Source organism: Panthera pardus, unplaced genomic scaffold (assembly GCF_024362965.1).
Source record: "Panthera pardus isolate Hobbes unplaced genomic scaffold, ASM2436296v1 HiC_scaffold_16, whole genome shotgun sequence".
Taxonomy (NCBI): Eukaryota; Metazoa; Chordata; class Mammalia; order Carnivora; family Felidae; genus Panthera; species Panthera pardus.
In genome coordinates this window covers 67,384,174-67,404,402 of record NW_026526721.1, presented here as the reverse complement: position 1 = coordinate 67,404,402, position 20,229 = coordinate 67,384,174, and the positions used below count along the sequence as shown (strand labels likewise).

Here is a 20,229-nt window from a genome sequence, read left to right as displayed (position 1 = left end):
TTTTGCTTTTTTTCTAAAATAAGAAACCAGGCAGAAAATGATAGATTCACTCCCTCAGGTAAGTGAAGAAACCTGTTGCCCAAGACAGAAACAGCAACAGAAAGGCATTGCCTAAACCCCTGAGTAGTATCATGACAATACTGGTCATTTAAAAACACAGTCTTTGGCAGAGAATTTGGGAGGGCCTGACAGACAGCTGCGGTTGAGTCTTTCACCCTTGCAAGGCAAGAGTACATTCAGTTTCTCTCTTTGGGGTTATACAAAATAATTTTTGCAGTAGAGTACAAATTCTTGCTCCCAGATTCCATTTCAAATTTGGTTGGGGGAAATACTTCAGAAATGCAATTTTCCCTTTGATTGCAATGGTAGTGTATAGGAAGGCAGGGGTTTTTTTTGGGAGAAGCTTTATTTGGATAAGCCTTAAATGGCCAATGAACTTTTGAAGACTTTCCATCAGCTGGATAACCTACAGTTATTCAGTTATAGATACATTTTCTGTTATTCTGGGAATCCCAACAGTTCTTGGGAAATAAGTCTAATTGTTCAAATACCATTTCTTTAGGTTTTTTTCTTAAGTTTATTTATTTATTTATTTTGAGAGATTATAGAGTTTGTTTGTTTATTTAGTGTGTGCATATGCAAGCAGGGTGGGGGGAAGGAGAGAGAGAATCCCAAGCAGGCTCCACACTGTCAATGCAGAGCTGGATGTGGGGCTCAAACTCACAAACCAAACTGTGAGGTCATGACCTGAGCCAAAGCTGTACACTTAATGGACTGAGCCACTCAGGTGCCCTCCACTTACTTAGTTTTTAAAATAAGCCACTCCCTTTAAAAAATTATCTTCCATGTTAAAATTGTTTTTTTAAAAAAGTTTAGTTTTTCAACAATAGTAAAATCTTTCAACAATATTTCAAAAACGTTTCAACAACATAAATGAAAAATTATTTTCGCACTGTTTTTATTTTACTTGGACTAAACAGATTTGGGTCACATTTTCTGATTTTTTTTTTTTTTTTCTGTTTTCATCATCTTGTTATATGTTGGTCTCAGCTTATCAATAACTAATGTTGTGACTGGACCAGCACTTGGAGTTCTTATTATAATTGCAAGATACCCTTCAGCCCTTTAGCAATAACTATCAGAAAACTTTGGGGGGGAAACTTTATTACTTATAAGACCTGGAAATTACATAGCATACCTAGGGCCACAAAGCAAAGTCACAGGGATAGAGAAAGTGACATTGTACATCCTGGAGTTCTGCTTTTATTGGTGTTGAGGGTGGGGGCCTAGGGTTTTGCGGGCTCACTCTTTATTGGTGAATTTAAAATATAAGAGTGGAAATCTAAAGCATGGGAAGAGAGAAAGAAAACAAGTGGCCCAAATTGTTCATTATTTAAATTAACCAAGATGTCTAAAACAAGGGAGCCCACATTTGGGGGAGGCAGCTTGGTTCTTTAGCTAGTCTGTGTTTGTTCCAGATAGCCATCTTAGAAAAGGATGAGTCTTTGAAGTGGATGCCTCACCAAAGCTTATGTCAGGCACTCATATTACAAAAGCAAAACAAACAACTGTCAGGGTTTACCCTACACATTTATTCAGTTTTTTTTTTTTTTTAATTTTTAAAAAAGTTTATTTTTTGACAGTGAGAGAGAGCAAGCAAGGGAAGCAGTAAATGAGAGGGAGAGAGAGAATCCCAAGCAGGCTCTGCACTGTCATTGCAGAGACCGATGAGGGGCTTGAACTTACAAACCGAGAGATCATGACCCCAGCCATAATCAAGAGTCAGATGCCCAACTGACTGAGCCACCCAGGGGCCCTATTCTGTTTTTAACCTACTATTGGATAGAGAAGTCTTTTGTAATAAATTTTAAGCTTTGAAATATATTTTCAATTCTGTTAAGGCAAGTATTTTTCCTTTTTCCTTTATATCATTGGAGTATTCAACCCTGGCTGACATAAGAATCATCTAAACTCAGATTCTCATTCAATTGGTCTGCATGGAGCCCAATTTGGGACTTTAAAAAATTTATAAATTAAGTGATTCTAATATGCAGGGATGATTGGGAATCACTGCACACATTACTTGATCTTTTCTTCTATTTATTCCTTTTTGTTACTATGTTCTTGCTAATATGAAGTCTACTTAACCAGCAAGAGGATATGTTTATTCATTTATTCAAAACTTATATTTCTGACAGCAAAGAGCTGTAATTGTCTTTGCATATGTTCTGTATGTCCATTATTAGAGTAATTCTTAAACATGTGGTATATTCAAATTAGTGTATACCAAAATCAGGATAAAGTACAAATAAATCCAATCAATCTGATTATAGAGTTTTGTATATCCTTCACCAGCTAGCTGCTCTGAGTTTATAGCTGCAGATGTTTGTGTCCATCTTTGCATTGTTCAAAAAAGGATTCTTATTATTAGGCCAGTGGGATCATTTCTGATAGTCCTTGTTACCTAAGAACCCTATGGCATTAATATTAGCCAGCCAGTAGAGATTTTTTCGTTCACTGATTGAACTTTATATCTATGTGCTAGGAGCTGAAGGCAGATAAATAGGATAGTTTATTATGAAATATCTAGCAGTGGTTATAAAATATATATATATATATATTCACTATTTCAAGCCCCCCCTTACCTCCTACAAGGGTCAGAATAGCTGAGCAAATGAATTCTGAGCTTGTGTTAGTGGAGTGTAGGGGTTAAAGGCATTGTTCCTGGAGGCAAATAGCTTGGGATCATATCTTCACTTTATTAACTAGCCGTGATGCATTGGGCAGTAACTTAGCCTCTGTACACTCAGTCTTCTGTAAAGAGGGGATAATAACAATATTTATCTCATGAGGTTGTTATGTGAATTAAATGAGTTATATGTGTAAAGTCTTTAGAACACTATCTGGTATATAATAAGCACTTAATATGTACAACTATTATATGGGGACAGGGTTGGCAAGTGGCACTACTAGGGTGATGAACAGAGTACAGAACACAGAGGGAGACATTATTTAGGGCATCTTTAAAACAAATGTCCTCTTTTCCTTTCTCTTTCCCTCCTTTCTCCTTCCCTTTCTTCCACTTCTTCCTTTCCTCTCCTTCCTGACAAGTCAGCCCAAAATCCATTAGGTAGGCCCAAGGAAGGAATACTATGAACAATCAATCATATGCCAATAGATTAGATAATACAGATGAAATCAACAAGCTTTTAGAAAGGCACGATATCAAAAACCAACTCAAGGAGAAAAAGTCAACTAAATAGACCTAAAACAAGAAAAGAGATTAAATTAAGTAATCAAAAACTTCCCATAAAGAAAAGCCCAGGCCCAGATAGCTTCACTGCTACCTTCTACCAAGCATTTAAAGAAGAATTAATACCAGTCTACAGAAACTCTTCCAAAAAGCAGAAGAGAGAGGAAAACTTTTCAACTCATTCTATGAGACAAAGTATTACCTAGTATTACCTAGATATGAAAGCCAAACATACATCACAAGGAAACTACAGATTAATATCTCTCATAATTATGGATGCAAAAAATCCTTAGCAAGATGCTAGCAAACCAAATCTAGCACATAAAAAAGAATTATATACCATGACTACATGGGACTCATTCTAGGAATGTTAGGTTAATTTAACATTCAGAAATCAATTAGGGGTGCCTGGGTAGCTCGGTTAAGCATTTGACTTTTGACCTCAGCTTAGGTCATGATCTCATGGTAGTGAGATTGAGCCCCAAGTCAGTCTCCATCCTGGGCATGGAGCCTGCTTAAGATTCTCTCTCCATCTCCCTGTGCCCTTCCCCTGCTTGCGTGCTCTCTCTCTCTCTCTTTAAAAAAAAAAAAAAAAAAAAAAAATTAATTAATGTAATACACTCTAGGAAAGAATAAAAAGCAAAGCCACATGAACATCTTAATACATGCAGAAAAAAAGCATTTGACAAAATCCAATATCCTCTCATAATTAAAAAAAATACTAAAAAAACTAGAAGAAAATGTCATCATCTTGATAAAGGCATCTACTGAAAACCCCGCAGCTAACTTTGCACTAAATAGTGAATGACTGGATGCTTTCCCACTAAGATCAGGAACAAGACAATGATACACATTCTCACCACTTCTATTTAACTTTGTACCAAAGGTTACAGTGTGATTAGGAAGAAATAAAAGATATCCAGACTGGAAAGGAAGAAGTAAAACTATCTCTCTTTGCAGATGACATGATCTTGTTGTATATGAAAATCTTAAGAGGGGTGCCTGGGTGACTCAGTCCACTAAGCTTCCAACTTCAGCTCGGGTCATGATCTCATGGTTCATGAGTCCAAGCCCCACATTAGGCTCTGTACTGACGGTGTGGAGCCTGTTTCATATTCTGTCTCTCTTTCTCTCTCTGCCCTTCCTCTGCTTGCACTCTCTCTCTCTTGCTCTCAAAAATAAATAAACAAACAAAAAAATCCTAAGAAATCTACCAGTAAACAAGTTCAGCAATATTGAAGAATTAAAGACCAATATACACAAAAAATTGATTGCATTTCTATACACATGCAATGAACAAGCTAAAATGAAATTAAGAAAACAATTTCATTTACAATAGCATCCATAGAATAAAATACTTAGAAATAAGTTTAACAAATAAGTGCAAAACTTATATTCTGAAAACTATAAAATATTGTTGAAAGAAATTACAGAAAATGTACATACTTGAGGAAACATCCCATGTTCATAGATTGGAAGGTTTAATATTGTTAAAATGGCACTACTCCTTAAATTGACCTACAGATTCAACTTAATTCCTATCAGAATCCGAGAAGACTTCTTTGTAGAAATTTATAACTTGATTCTAAAATTCATATAGAAATTCAAAGGATCCAGAAGAACCAAAACATTCTTGAAAGAGAAGAGCAAAATTGGAGGATTCACACTTGTTGATTTCAAAATTTACTACAAAGCAACAGTAATCAAGAAAGTGTGGTACTGGCGTAAGGAAAGACATGTAGATTAATGGAACAGAATTGAAGATCTAGAAGTAAATTTATGTGCCTGTGATCAACTGGTTTTAACAAGGATGCCAAGACCATTCAATGTAGAAATGAATAGTATTTTCAACAAACGGTGGTGGAACAACTAGATAGCTACTTGCAGAAGAAGCACATTGGATCCTTTCCTCATACTATTTATAAAAATTAAGGGGTGCCTGGGTAGCTCAGTTGGTTAAGCGTCTGACTCTTGGTTTTGGTGCAGGTTATGATCTCACAGTTTCATGAGTTTGAGCCCCACATCTAGCTCTGCTCGGGCAATGTGGGGCTTGCTTGGGATTCTCTCTCTTCCTCTCTCTCTCTGCCCCTCCCCCACTCATGCTGTCTCCATCTATCTCATATAAATAAATTAAAAAATTAACTCAAAAGGGATCAAACACCTAAATGTAAACATTAAAACTACACAACTTTGAGGCTCCTGGGTAGCTCAGTGGGTTAAGTATCTGACTTTGGCTCAGGTCATAATCTTGTGGTTTGTGAGTTTGAGCCCCGGGGCAGACTCTGTGCTGACAGCTCGGAGCCTGGAGCCTGTTTCAGATTCTGTGTCTCCCCCTCTCTCTGCCCCTCCCATGCTCATGCTCTGTCTTTCTCTGTCTCTCAATAATAAATAAACATTAAAAAATTAAAAAAAAACTACACAACTTTTAATAGAAAACATGGGAGTAGATCATTATGTGCTTGGATTTGGCAAAGGACCCTTAGATTTGACACCAAAAGTACAACCACAAAAGAAAAAAAAAAGATAATTTGGAGTTCATTAAAATTAAAAACTTTGACACTTCAAATGTCAGCATCAAAAAGTAAAAAGAACCACAGAGAAATGGGAGAAAATATTTACAAATCATATATCTGATAAGGGGCTTGTATCCAAAATGTGTGAAGAACTCTTACGACTCAATAATAAAGATAAACAGCCTGATTAAAAAAATGGGGAAAGGATCTGAATAGACATTTCTCCAAGGAAGATATGCAAATGGATAATAAGTTCATGAAAGGATACTTGACATCATTTGTCATCAGGGAAATGCAAATCAAAACCATAATACAATATCACTTCATACCCTTCAGGATGATTTGACTCAAATAGGCAGATAATAACAAGTGTCGAGAATGTGGAAAAATTCAAATCCTCCTACACTGCTGTTGGGAATGTAAAATGGTGCATCTACTTTGGAAAATGGTCTGTAAGTTCCTTGAACAACTAAACATATAGAGTTACCATATGAAACAATTTCACTCTTAGGTATATACCCAAGAGAAATGAAAATATGTATGGGCAAAAAATATGTGCAAATGTTTATACATTGTTCATTACATTGTTCATAATAGTCAAAGCAACTCAAATATTTATCAACTGATAAATGATAAACAAAATGTAGTATGTCCATAAAATTGAATATTATTTGGCCATAAAATGGAATAAAACATTGGCACATGCTACAACATAGATGAATCTCAAAAACATTATGCTAAGTGAAAGAAGCCAGTTACAAAAACCCATATGTGATTTCATACATATGGAATATCTAGAATAGGCAAATTTGTAGAAACAGAAAGTAAATTCATGATTTCTTTAGGGGTGAGGATGTGGAGGAGGATGGGGGATGATAGCAAAAAGGTATGGTTTTCTTTTTGAGGTGGTGAAAATGTTCTAAAATTGGCTATGTGATGGTTGCACATATTTTTAAATGTACTAAAAACTATTGAATTGTATACTTTAATTGGATGAATTATATGGTATATAAATTATATCTTAATAGAGATGTTAGAAAATTCTGAGAAAAAAAATGGCAATTAAATGGAACACTTGGTTTTGGACTGGAGCTTTTAGCAATAAAAGACATTTTGGGAATTACTGAGGGAACTGAATGTTGTCTGGGGATTAGATGTTACCAAATGTACTAACAGTACATTAACTGTTGATTTTAGTACATTAACTAAAATCAGTTAATTTCCTGATTTTGATGGTTGTATTTCAGTTGTTCAGGAGAAAATGCTTCTTTGTAGGAAATGCACGCTAAAGTTTTTGTTGGTGATGGGGCATCGCTGTAGGTAACTTACTCTCAAGTGTCCGGGGAAAAAGTTTTTTTGCAACTTATCTGTAAATTTAAGGTTATTTCAAAATATAAATAAACATATATATTTTTTAACTTTATTTTTATATATTTTGAGAGAGAGAGCATGCACGAGTTGGGGAGGGACAGAGAGAGAAGGAGAGAGACAATCCCAAGCAGGGTCCACCCTGTCAATGCAGAGCCCAATGGAGGGCTTGAATACACGAACGGTGAGATCATCACCTGAGCCAAAGTTGGCGCTTAACCAACTGAGCCACTCTGGTGCCCCAAAATATAAATATATTTTGTAAAATACCTGATTTAATTTTAAAATGTGAGGCTAGGGATGGAATATTGGATTCTTAGCAACCATAGGGAACTGATCACCCATGATCTAGCCTGTCTATGGTGGGAAGGTGGTGGCAGTGGTGGTGGTCTTATCATTTGACTTTGAGAAAGAAAAGATAATTAATATTAACACAGTAGAAGAGAAATAGTTGAAGAAATCAATTTATTTGAAAAGGAATGCTTCTTTATTGATAGTTACATATATTAGCAAGGATCGTTAATCAGTAGCCAGTGGAAAATACCAGACCACTTTTGGAACATGCTCTGCTAAAAGCCTGTCAGCTCATCGTCCTCGCTTTTGCCAGTCTGGTAACCAGTAAGTGTCAAAGATGAATCTTGTACTGGAAGACCTTTGAATACTTTAATGTGAATATATCTATTATCACCTACTTTCACCTAAAAGATAAAAAAAGAAAAAACAATGAAAAAGAGATTCATTCAAATGGATCTCTGTCAAGTGAAAGATCTACAGACTATAAAGACTTTACTGAAATAAGCTTTTTGGGAATAGCATTTCTAGACCAGCATTCTTAGACCCTTGATTTTCATAAATCTACCCTCTTATTTTATGAGAAAGGGTATGGCTAGAGGCATAGGTCCTTATTTTATTTTATTTTATTTTATTTTATTTTATTTTATTTTATTTTATTTTAATTTATTTTATTTTATAAAATTTCCTACAGTCTGAAAGTTCAGAGTTGCATTTCATTTTCAAAGATGCACAGAACAAGAAAACATGTGACCGTCATTTTGTTGATTCTGTTTTCTGACTTCCAAATTGAGACACTTTATTTGCTGCATGGTTTGAGAAGGGAGGAGAAAATCAGAATTGTCCTAGAAATTTTGGGATGTGTGGTTCCCATATCTATAGTAGAACCTGCTTTGTAAGTACCCACTAGTAGGACTAAGCAGGGCCCAGGGGGTGGACAGTGTAGTGTCCCTCCTAAAATAAAGGGATCTTGCTGGGAAGTCATTGGTATTGAAATTGAAATGGAAGTTTGGGCAGGAGTCTGGGACCTAGAAAATCATGGTAAGAATGTCTACCTTTGTTCTTGGTTGAAACAATGAAAGTTTATCTTATAATAATATTTTTTACATTCTGATGTTCCTTCCTAATTAACAAATACCATTTATCAAATGTTTACTGTGATTCAGAGGCTATGATGAGCATTTTATATACTTCTTACTATGAGGTCTGAAGGAAGGTGGAACAATGACAGTTTTACAGATGCAGAAGCAGATTAGGAGAGATAAAGTAATTTTCCATAAATTTCTCAGCTAATGAGTGACAGAGTCAAAATCGAAATCCAGACTCTAATGTCGACGTTCTTTTCACTCTACAGTGTAACCCTTTAAAAGCATTTATTCTGTACTTGGAACAGGGCATCAGCCTTTGCATACATTGTTAGATGCAGCACAGCCAGTAGTTAAGCATCAGACCATCTGGATTCAAATCCTAGCTCTGCTCTTACAATTATATGACCTTATTAGTTACCCCATCTTTCTGGGGCTCCATTTTTTTGCCAGTAACATAGAGGAAATGATCATACTTACCTCATAAATTTGTTGAGAGGATTAAAAGTGATAATACATGTCCAGCTCTTAGAACAGAGCAAATTATAAGTGCTTAGTAAATTTCAGTTCATTTATTCCACACAACACCTGGCAAAGTAGGTTATTATTTGCATTGTGCAGACAAGGGCATTGAGGCTCAGCAAAGATGAGGAGCTTCAATTACACAGGCACTGACTAGTGAACAAGTCAAACAAGGGTTCAAGGGTGCCAGAACTGTCTGACACCAAAGCCTGCAGCCCTTCCATTCCACCACCTGCCTCTTGATAGGTACTTGAGAAAGAACAGAGGTCACATCACCAGCAAGACCTTAAATTTAGAGAGTGGTTCAAAGCAGAGATCAACAACTAGATACAGTGGCCAGGAAGTAATGAGGGAACTGTAATCCAGTAGGAGAAATCTGACGAGGCAGGTGGTCTTAACGGAAGAAAATTTCAAGTTTTCTGATAAGCTTTTAAGGACATACATGAGCTGGTTAATATATGAAGTTTATGAACTTGGACTAATCATAAATTATTAAAACAATGATCTCAATTTTGATGGCACGCTTCTTGTCTTTGATCAAAATCATTTTTTACTGGAGAACATTCTTTTTCAGCTGTGAAGAAAGCAGATTGAGAAAGGAGGAAACAATGCCAGTGCTTTCTGAGGATAAAGTAGGATCTCATTCATGTGTACCACCTCAGGACCTGGCATATACTAGGAGTTCAAATATGGTAGGACTGGGATGATCCATTTATATAACTCAGTGTTGCAATTTTCCTATGCTCAGCTGGTTAGGACTGGTTAATTTATTTTTTGGCTCAAAACATTTTTCAAAAATGTTATATCTTAAGTAGTTATTGTTAATGAGGAATAAGCCAGAGTGTGTGTTGGTAAAATGGTTTTGTCAAGATTAAGTAAATGCATTTGAATGTCTGTTGTTATTATTTATTAAATCAGAATTGTCATCTCAATACCAAAGGGTGGAAATTGTTCCCAAATATCTATGGTTGACTTGAAACGGTTCCCTCTCAACTTCATAACGATTTTCTTCAATTACAACTAGATAGTGCATCATTTAATTTATTGATATAACTATAAAATTAATCTTAAAATTATTTTAAATGTTCCACTGTTTTTAATTGTACCTGCAGTGTCACAAATTGACTCCACTTATTTGAATTATCAAAATTATTCAAATTGTATTAATCAAAACGCTTATGTAAAGGACAAAAGTGGTTTAAGTTATTTTTCCACCTTAAATTACTTTAAGTCCTTCCGAAAATCCATTTAATTAGATATATAGAATCACAAAGCTTTGAGGTAGAATAAGCTTCAAGATAGCATGTGGTTCAGCTCCATGCCTTCAGGCAACTGAGATACCATCCTCCCGCTTCCCATAGGAAGCAGCCATGGCCACATGCTTGGAACTGTTAAATCTCTTTCTATACAATTTCTGAAAATTGTAATTTATAAAATATAATTGTCATTTAGAAGAAATCAATGTAAGAAAGCTTTCTAAATCCACAGGAAACATGGTTTGAATATCCCATTATCTACCAATTTGAGAGTCTACCACTTGGGAAGTTTCATGTGGGATAGACATCTTAATTTAGCACAACCAGAGGGACAAAATATATGGTGGAGGTGACAGGGAACATCATACAAAATGAGAAATACAGTATCTTTTAGTGCCAAGGTGGATGTTGAACTCTAACCTTAATGTAGTAATTTATTCCGGCAACCACTTGAGTTTTGTACTCTATAGCTTCAAATTTTTGGTAAGTCTCATTTGTTTTTTCTTCAAGCTGAGGTTTAACCTTAAGAAGAGAAAAGAGGAAACACATTATCAAAGCTATATTGGACTCCATTTATGTGATTTACAAGCCTGGGAACCTCGTGTTTCTGAAGGTCCTTAAACATGATAATGACAGCTATTTCCAGTATTTCAAGGATAATAAGATTACATGGGCTAACTAAAATGTCAAATTTTGTTGCATTACATCAACTTGTGGCAATATATGGTAACGTTTTCACTAGTAAAACTCTAATATATGTATCTTTGATTGATAAAGATGGGGGAGCTATAATTACTACTTTTATTTAAAAATTTTTTATTTTGAAATAATTTCAGACTCAAAGTTACAAAAATAGTGTCAAGATCCTTAATTTAATCACAGCTGTAATTCACTTTGCCACGTAACATAACACATTTACAGGATTCAGGGATTAGGATGTTGGCCACCATTCTGTCTACCACAGGGGAATTATAAGCTTTGATGGCAGCATTCCCAAACCAAACATGACAAGGGAATGAAAGTCTCAAATTCAATATGTGAACTTTCACTTAATCTACCAGTTTTCAGTATTGGTCCTTCATTCCTGCCCTCAGCTGAGCCTGATAATGCTAGTGTCCACTGTGTTCTCTCTGACTCAATTTCTGCTAAGAGTAGATCTTCAGAATTCTGTGAGGGTGGAGGATGGGTAATAGGTTATCATCTTTCAGCTTGGAAGGGAGTGAAAGGGAAAGATCTGGGGGCAATCTCCTCATACAGATCTGTCATCAGTTTTCCTGGTGGGAGCCCCATGCCTCACTCTTGTCATCATAAGTTTCTGGCATTGCTAGTGCTTGAGCCACTTTGGAATTCTGCACCATGAATCCACTTACTTCTGGCTCATCATTCCCGTCTGTGGTTTAGGCTTTGTCTAGATGGTCCAGTAATTTTCCCTTGTTCATCTGTTTTCCATCTTCCAAAGTTTTGTCAGTATCTCTGAGGTGGTATTTGCCTATCTCCTGTTGTCTTTCTATTTGTTGGCTTTATACCCTTTACCCTGCAATATTTTCCTATCATTTAGAAGGAAAAGGAAATAGACGTGTATGTTCAATTATACCTTGTTTATTGGGAAGTTGCCTCCCTGCCCATCACAAAAGCATTTCACGTGTTTTAGACAGGTCTCCCATGCATCTAGGGTTCTCCCAAGGCCATATCAAGTCCTTCCCATCAGTGGGCAGATGTCCTGAATCCTTTTCTATCAGCACCTCAGTTTGGGTACCAGAACTGTTTTCAAAGATGTAGACATTTCCAAACTCTTTGAGTTCTCAGACTACTTTGGAGGCTACAACACTTCATAGACCACCACCCATTTCTCCTGTGACCTTCAGAATAGATGGGAAGAATGTGATATTGCTTTCTTGAGATGGAAAATAAAGCTCCAAAGTCGACAAAGGAAGAAGACAAATCATGAGGAAAAAAGAAACCAAACAAACGGAAATGGGAAGAGGTAGGGTGCAGGAGAACGGGAAAAAAGTAGACAGGAGTGCCGAGAGAAGTCAAGTAAGGAGAGGAGTTACTGGCCTGTTGCTTCCTCTGTCTAACCCTTCTGAGCCAATATGGGGTACCAGTCAAGTTAGGAGCTAAGTTGGAAAGGGTTAATCTCTACACTAAACCCAACATTATCTATTTAAACCTCATTTTACAAATGAGGGACCTAAGGCTGTGAGGAGAACATGACTGCTTAAGGCTGAAAAATTATTAATTACAGTTATTTAAGGTTTTAAATCCCTTGCTTGATAGCTTAAGTATCTGGTTTATCAGTGGCAGTGATCTGTATTCCTTCTGGTTTCCAGTCTTTTGGTCGTATTTTTTTTTTTTTTACTGCATATCAGAAAACTTTATTTCCATCTTAAAATCGATCAAAATCTGCAACCTTTCCACTGTATCTATATAGTCCACAAGTCCAGAATTTTCCATAAGAGAGCTGACTTCAAATGTCTGGTTTGTTTCAGTAAGTGCATTGGCACCTATCAGACTGTGTGCCATGATTTCAGGTTCACTCTACTTATAACCTGTAGCCTTGCTCTCTCTTCCCAGTAGAACAGACTGGTATTATTCTAACGTTGGATGCTATGAACCTGGGGTAATGAGGCTTAAGCTGAGGAGCAGGAAAGGGGGAAGAATAGGAAGGAACTGGTCAGTGAAACTTTAATTTTCAGAAGGCAACTTGGTGCTGAAAGACTCCCCAAGGGTGGGTGCTGAGAGGGTAAAGCCAGCTGGGAGTGGTGGTCTGGGACCTGGTAGTACATAGACAGACCTCGAGCTGAACACAGTTGACATTCACTTTTTTCAGCCTACCATGCATGGTGGTGGCTGAGATGCTGGAAGAAGAAACAGTGTGGGTTTGTCATTTGAGCCCCAGCCAGTGGAAGGATCCTGTCAGGAAGGAGCAGCTGGCAAAATACAATTACCCTAGAGATGTTCAAATTTTTTTTTCTTTTCTTTTCTTTTCTTTTTTTTAATTGCTGCAGAGCATGAATCTTGGTGAATGGTTAGTTCTCTGGGATCTGAGGATCCCATGCTGCACCTAACACTTATGGCTTTTCCCTATCTGTAATCATTCTGCAGAAACATTGGGCTATGCATAATTTAGGGAAGAATGAATAGAAATGTGATAGAGGCAACATGGGTAAGGTATATTTTGGGATGTTTTACAGAGTAAGGAAGGAGAGTTTGGGCAGTAGCATGAAAGTATAGTAGGGCTGATGAGAAGTGACTTAGACATTTGTCATCTGACCATGTTTTGAGGGAAGGGACAAATATGGGGCAAGGCAACTGGTACACAAGAAATGATGGCATCTGACATGAGAGAAGAAAGGTGGACTGAAGAACAGAGGGCAGAGTCTTAGGTTGGAGGGAGGAATGAGATCCAGCAAGAGAAAATGAATCAGAGTGTTCTTGCACCAGATGACTGCAATCTTTTAAGAGAAGAAACTGAGATACCTACTGGAGGGGCCATGGGGATGGAGGGATTGAGAAACCAAGGAGAGAGAAGGTCCAGGTCCACCTTTCTGGAGTTTCTAGAAAAGGGCCAACAGGCTGTGACTGAAAGCATGTTCTGGAAGCCCTAGGGTCCTGTTGCTGTTGTTTGCTGGCATGAATTCATAAATTTGTAGTGAGTGAGTTTCTGTGGTTCTGCAACTTCCTTGGCAAAGTTCTCTGGATCTGGAGCACAAGCTGAAGAGGAAGTGGTGGCAATGGGAGTGATCTCTAATTGAGGACTGGAATGCCAGAATTTCATGGGGTCAACAGAAATCAGGGGTGGAAGAGTGTATGAAGCCACTCACCATGGGTCCAGGCTGGACGAATGCTCAAGTTGGTTTAGGCATGTTATGATGAAGATGGGAGGGTGAATGCCTGAATGATTGTAGTGTGGCTGAATGGCAGGCTCTCTGGGTGTGGGGCAGTGGGATTGATGAGGAAGCTGCTGTCAGAGAGAATACAAATGTGTGGGTGAGTGACAACTGTGACATACTAAGCTCCAGGGTGTGATGTCCATGATGGTATGCAGAGGGGATGTTTGTATGGTATTATGGTCTGTGCTTGCCAGGAATGGCATTCACTAATTAAGTTTGACTGAGGTGTGTGTGTGTGTGTGTGTGTGTGTGTGTGTGTGTGTTGTATCTACCTGTGCATGCATAATAATAGCTCTTATTTCTAAAAATAACTGTTGAAATAACATTTATTTCCTGCATGTAAAATTACTCAGAATTCTCATCCATTGGTTTTTTAACATATGATGTAAGATATGGATCAGCAGTAATGATCTAGAGGCTTTTGCTGGTAGGGCCACTCGGTCCTTAATTACACATATTACAGTTTTTCATAGATGGGGTCAAGTATAGCTTGTTATTTCCTTGAGTGTATCTCTTATCTCCAATCTATTTTGTAAATCTCTCTAAAGGCAGAAACCATTTTTGTGTCCCTTCTGTCCCTATAACATTTCACATGGTACTGTGTATATAATGTTTTCCGAATAAAGAAAGTGAGGTTGTTTTTCTTCATGACAACTTGTCTTTCCAGAAAGGAAAGAGGGTAGAAGAGAGGGATAGCAGAGATCCTCAACTAACACAAAGAACTCTGGGAAAGGGGATTTCTTCTACGTGTACTCTGGACCCAAGAATAATTATTATCCTTTAGTAATACATGATACACAATTACCATTCAGTCTCTGCTATCTTCAGAATGGGGACACTCTTTTCGTCTGCCTTTGGAAATGTTCAAGTCTCCTCGACCCCAAGCTCTTTGTTTGATTCTCTTCTCTTTCTGACTTTGTCCAACATCCCTCTTTCATTTTGATATCAAATTCCTTAAACCTGCAGTTCTCATTTTTCTTTGATGCTTTCTCCTCTCTATGAGATAGCTTTCTCCATCCTTCCTTTGCCTCCCAAATGGAGTTCTTCCTTCAGTTGGCATTCCACTAAAAAGCTCTTTGATAAGGACAGTGAAAGCTGATAAACTTCAGCTCCTCTAAGAAGCTCCTCTAAGAAGAAACTTCAGCTCTAAGAAGCTCCTGCATTTTAATAGGTGATTTAAAAAAATAAGAATACATAAAAAACATCAAAGATATAAAATTACAAGGTAAATGACAGGTACTAGTGCTCTTCCTTGAGACCCCCTAAGATCCTACTAAGTGTATGACTACCAACACCTACCCATTTGCCTGGCTCTGACTGGGCACCTAACTAATTCTATAATCTTGTAGAAGGTGTTGATTATATTTCCTCATCTAAAAGTGGTTTTGGTAATAACTGCCTTTTGGGGTTGTTTGTAGGGAGATAAGTTACATAATTGATGGGAAGTGCTTCCTAAATGACCATTCCTCCACCTTCTAATACTTAATTGGGAATTGCCCCCTAAGGTTCTCCTGTGAGAGGGGAGCTAGCTAAATGATAACTGAGAGCTTAATACCTGATAAGCTGAACTACTATACAGTAATTCTTCACTTGAAAGTTAGGGACTTTGGGGCACCTGGTTGGCTCAGTCGGTTAAGCTTCCGACTTTGGCTTAGGTCATGATCTCACGGTTTGTGAGTTCGAGCCCCACATCAAGCTCTCTGCTGTCAGCACAGAGCCCACTTCAGATCCCCACCTCTCTCTGCCCCTCCCCCACTTGTGCTCTTTCTCCTCTCTCTCAAAATAAATTAAAAAACTTAAAAAAAAAAGAAAGAGCTTTGATGGGCAAACTCTAATGTGTTTCCTCTTCCAACCCTATGATTTAAAAAATATTTTATGTTACATCCCAGTTATCTTGACTTCCCTAAATGGAGTGTAAACCCCTTGAGGGCAGGGGCAATGTCTTAAAGTCCTTATGTATCTTCTTTTTTTTTCTTAGTTTTTTTAATTATTTATTTATTTTTGAGAGAGAGACAGAGTGTGAGCAGAGGAGGGGCAGACAGAGAGGGAGACACAGAATCTGAAGTAGGATCCAGGCTCTGAGCTATCAGCACAAAGCACGCTTATGTATCACAGTCCTGGACACCTAATTGATATTCAAGAAATGGTTCATTCTGGGGCGCCTGGGTGGCTCAGTCAGTTGATTGTCTGACTTCGGCTGAGGTCATGATCTCAGGGTTTATGAGTTCAAGCCCTGAATTGGGCTCTGTGCTGACAGCTCAGTGCCCGGAGCTTGCTTCGGATTCTGTCTCCCTCTCTTTCTGCCCCTCCCCTACTCATACTCTGTTTCTCTCTCTCTCTCAAAAATAAAAAATTAAAATAAAAAAAAATGATTCATTCATATTTATTTCTCAAATTGATTTAAATCTGAGGCTGGCTGCTTGCACAGAGAAGGCAATTTACCATACCTTGTATTTCCCTCAACCCACATACTTCTCCATGTTCCTGCCACTTTACAGTGGAAAAGGCAGGTGGTCAAAATCTTAAGACAGGCCAGCTTCTTAACCAGGCAGTTATTAACCTCTTTGAATCTCAGTCTGAAATCTCACCTGAAAAAATGGACATGATGATTTCCTTCCCTGCCCTAGGGCTTATGAAGATCAAATGAGAGGTTGGCCAAATGGATGACAAGGCTTTTAAAACTGCAAAGCACCTTTCTGGGGTGGCATAGCTACTGTTAATATCTATCTCTCATTCTACCTCCTTGATGGGATAAGCCTTGTCAGAGTAAGCCTGAGGTAAGCAGCAGGAAACACACTTGCAAGTTAATTTCATCATTTAAGATGTGGCTCACAGATGAATGTTTTTAACAACGCAAGGCCTTCTTATAACTTTATAGCTTCTTGTTAAAAAATTTATTCTTGCTAAGATAGGCTTTTAAAAAATGTTTAAAATTTTCTGCATTCTCTCTATCAAATCTGTTATTCCCCAACTTTCTTACAGCTCTGGTCCCTGGAGAGTCTCAGGGGGATTTTCCGGGGTCAGGGGTGATTTCAGGTGAAGATTTGAAGCAAATAACTGTGATGCCTCACCTATGCATGTTTCTTTCTTGTTTCCAAGTCATTATTATGCACATCATCTTATTTTGCCCTCACAGCTCTGCCAGCAGAGCAAGAGATGTGATCTTCATCTCACAAATGGAATTGAGATTTTTTTTTTCAGTGCCTTGCTTTTAGAAAGCCCATCTCCCACAGGTCTCTTGGATATCATGCATCTCTAGTCCTGTAGGCTGGTGAGGTCATGGACAGCAGCAGGGCCATCACCTGGAAGCTGGTTAGAAATTCAGGCTCTCGGGCCCATCCCAGCCAGATCTACTGAGTCAGAATCTGCATTTTAACAAGACTCCCAGGTAACTCACGTGCACACTGAAGTTTGAGGACACTGACCTGATATAAGGACTCAAAAAAAGGTATTAATGACTTAATATTCTGCTTTACAAGAAAAATAAGCTCCAAAGTATTTTTTAAAAGAACTCTTAAAAGGGAAACATTTAGTCCCAAAGAACTAGTGGTAGAATTCCAGGCATCTAATCTCTAGAAAGCATTCCAGAGCCCTAACATAGAGGATCCTATCTCTCTCATTCACACAAGAAGCTAATATTGTTTGCCAGTGTCATTGAAAGAAGTTTCAGAGAGAAAAACAAGGAATGAGATAAGAAAATAGGGCAACAATTTACAGGCCTAAAATGGCAATTTACATATTTTTTCTTTTCATAAAATATGCAATATAATAAAATTTTATTATTTAGGTGATATCTAACTAAAGAACACTTAGAAAAATGTATCAACTTGCTGAAAACATTGAGTTCTGTTTTCACCCTTATCAATTTTGGAATCACCATAGACTATGCCACTCCTCTTCCATACTAGTTTAATCATCTTCTAAATACTAAAAGACTAAAATATTTTCTATTTATTCAAACTGGCAGGAAGTTTGTAAATGGTATCTTTGCAATATTGTTCTTCATTTAACCCATTAAAAAAATTCCCTGTAGAGAGGGTAAAGTCTAGTTTGTCAAATTGTTAGCAACCTCAGACTTTAATTACATGTTGCCTCCATTTGGTAAGATCAGAAACCGAATTAGTAATCCTAGAATCATACACTGTAAGCCTATAAAGATGACCTAATACAAATTCTTCTTTTATAAATGGGGAAACTGAGGCTCAGAGAAGTGATGTTACTTGCCTGAGATCGCTCTCACATTTGGGATTCTTAGAGGTTTCATCTGAAAAGGTTTTTAGTTGTAGGGAAGGCTGAACAAAGCACAACACATTTCCCAGTGTTCTAGTTTTCATGTTCACCCACACACTTAACACACCTGACCTAGGAACCAAGATTTTGAATCAATCCTTTTCATGACATACATCAACTCACCTCGTTAGCAATCTCTTGGATTTCTGGAGTGGCAGGTTTGGCTTCACTTAAGCCTCCAGGTATCATTTTGACTAACTGCTTCTTTGCTAGGCAGGATGCCGGAACTGAAGTGATCAGGTAAGCGTGGAGACTCTGGTTTTTAAAGAGTCAACAAGCCCCGCCTCCAGAAAGTATTCTTTTTCACAAAGAGCAAATAGGCACAGGGAAAATGAGTATGTCTTGAAGCAAGCCATGCTGCTTCCTCAACAGAATATGCTAATAGGAATTTGGAAGAATGAGGGCTGGGGATGGACAAATGGGTGTGCCCAACAAGTCACCTTGTCGCAGGAGTCAGACTTCCTTGCATTCTCTTTGACAAGGGTTCTCTTCTATTGCATCTGAGAAATGAAATCTGAAGCCATGACCAGGGTTTCCTAATGTTTTAAAGGCTTTAATACAAAATTTTGTGTTTTAAGGGTGTATTTACTAATAATGTCAAGGCTAATTGTTTAGAATTTACTTGACTTTATAAAGAAAGTAGAAGGATCAATCTGGAGAAACTTGCTGGATATTTGTATTTTACCTTTTTTTTTTTTTTTTTTTTACCATTTCTAGAACTGCAGTAAAACACAAAGAATAAAACAACAAACACCTATACTCCTATTATCCAGATTTAAAACTTTTAACATTTTATCTTACCTATCGTCCCTTTGTTCCTTTTCTTTTTTTTTTTTTGTTTTGTTTTGTAGTTGTTTTTAAGATAAAATATTACCGACCTCCCACTCCCATCTCCCAACCTTACCCCCCACAGAGGTAAACTACATACATTGTGAGTTTTACACATTTACTTAGTGTTTTTAAAAATTCATTTAAATTGTAGGCTAAACATATATTCTGTGTTATGCTTTTTTCTTGCTCAACATGTTTTTGAGTTGTTCCATATTGATACACAGATAGACCAATGTAGTTTATTTCCTTTAACTGCTTCTTGTGGTAGATTTATCTGTCTAACTATCTGTATATCATCTATTGTCTCTATCTGACTGCTATGTGCTAGTCCACATTTTACATATTTATTCCCCTACTTATGAAGACTTTGGCTTTTCTAGTTTTTTACCCTTAAAAACAAAATTGCATTTTTTCCCCTTTTGTACATGGGTGAGGGCTTCTGCAGGCAAATTATCTAGAAACAAAATTGCTGTTTTGTGTGAATTTTTAGCTGTATTATTTTATTCAATTTTGGAATATGTAACACATACATATGATAAAAATGTTCAAAAGGAACAAAATAATTTACAGTATAGGGAATTCTTCACCCACTCTTCCTCAGCCACTTTTCTACTCTTTAGAGACTATTGTTACCAGCTTCTGTATCTTTCAGAGATATTCTTTATATGTACATATATATATATATATAATTAGCTACATACATATATATACAAGTGTATGTACTTTCCTTGTATAAATGGTACAAATGGTATCCTATCACATAATCTATTATGTGCTTTGCTTTATCCCTAACAATATATTTTTGAGACTGTTTTATATTATTATATTATACATTAATACTTTAATATTATAATTCATTAATATATAATATGTTGTATAAATTCTGTATTAGAAAGGTGCTTAATTCTTTATAAGGTTTGGCAGGTG

General features: G+C 37.1%; 1 protein-coding gene across 1 annotated transcript; it reads right to left on the bottom strand.

Moving 5' to 3' along the window:
* Positions 1–7,582: 7,582 nt before the first annotated feature.
* On the bottom strand, positions 7,583–18,723 carry CSTA (cystatin A). The gene is made up of 3 exons (XM_019448560.2): positions 18,595–18,723; positions 10,709–10,810; positions 7,583–7,832 (listed from the first exon to the last, which is right to left on the bottom strand). The coding sequence occupies exons 1-3, from the start codon at positions 18,658–18,660 to the stop codon at positions 7,704–7,706; spliced, it is 297 nt and encodes a 98-aa protein (XP_019304105.1). The 5' UTR covers positions 18,661–18,723; the 3' UTR covers positions 7,583–7,703.
* Between the last annotated feature and the right edge of the window lie 1,506 nt (positions 18,724–20,229).

Coding starts and splice junctions, on each gene's coding strand:
- CSTA (XM_019448560.2), bottom strand. CDS start 18,660: ATGATACCTGGAGGCTTAAGTGAAGCCAAACCTGCCACTCCAGAAATC. Junction 10,811..18,594: donor TCCAAGAGATTGCTAACGAG/GTGAGTTGATGT, acceptor TCTCTTCTTAAG/GTTAAACCTCAGCTTGAAGA. Junction 7,833..10,708: donor GAATAAATTACTACATTAAG/GTTAGAGTTCAA, acceptor TTTATCTTTTAG/GTGAAAGTAGGTGATAATAG.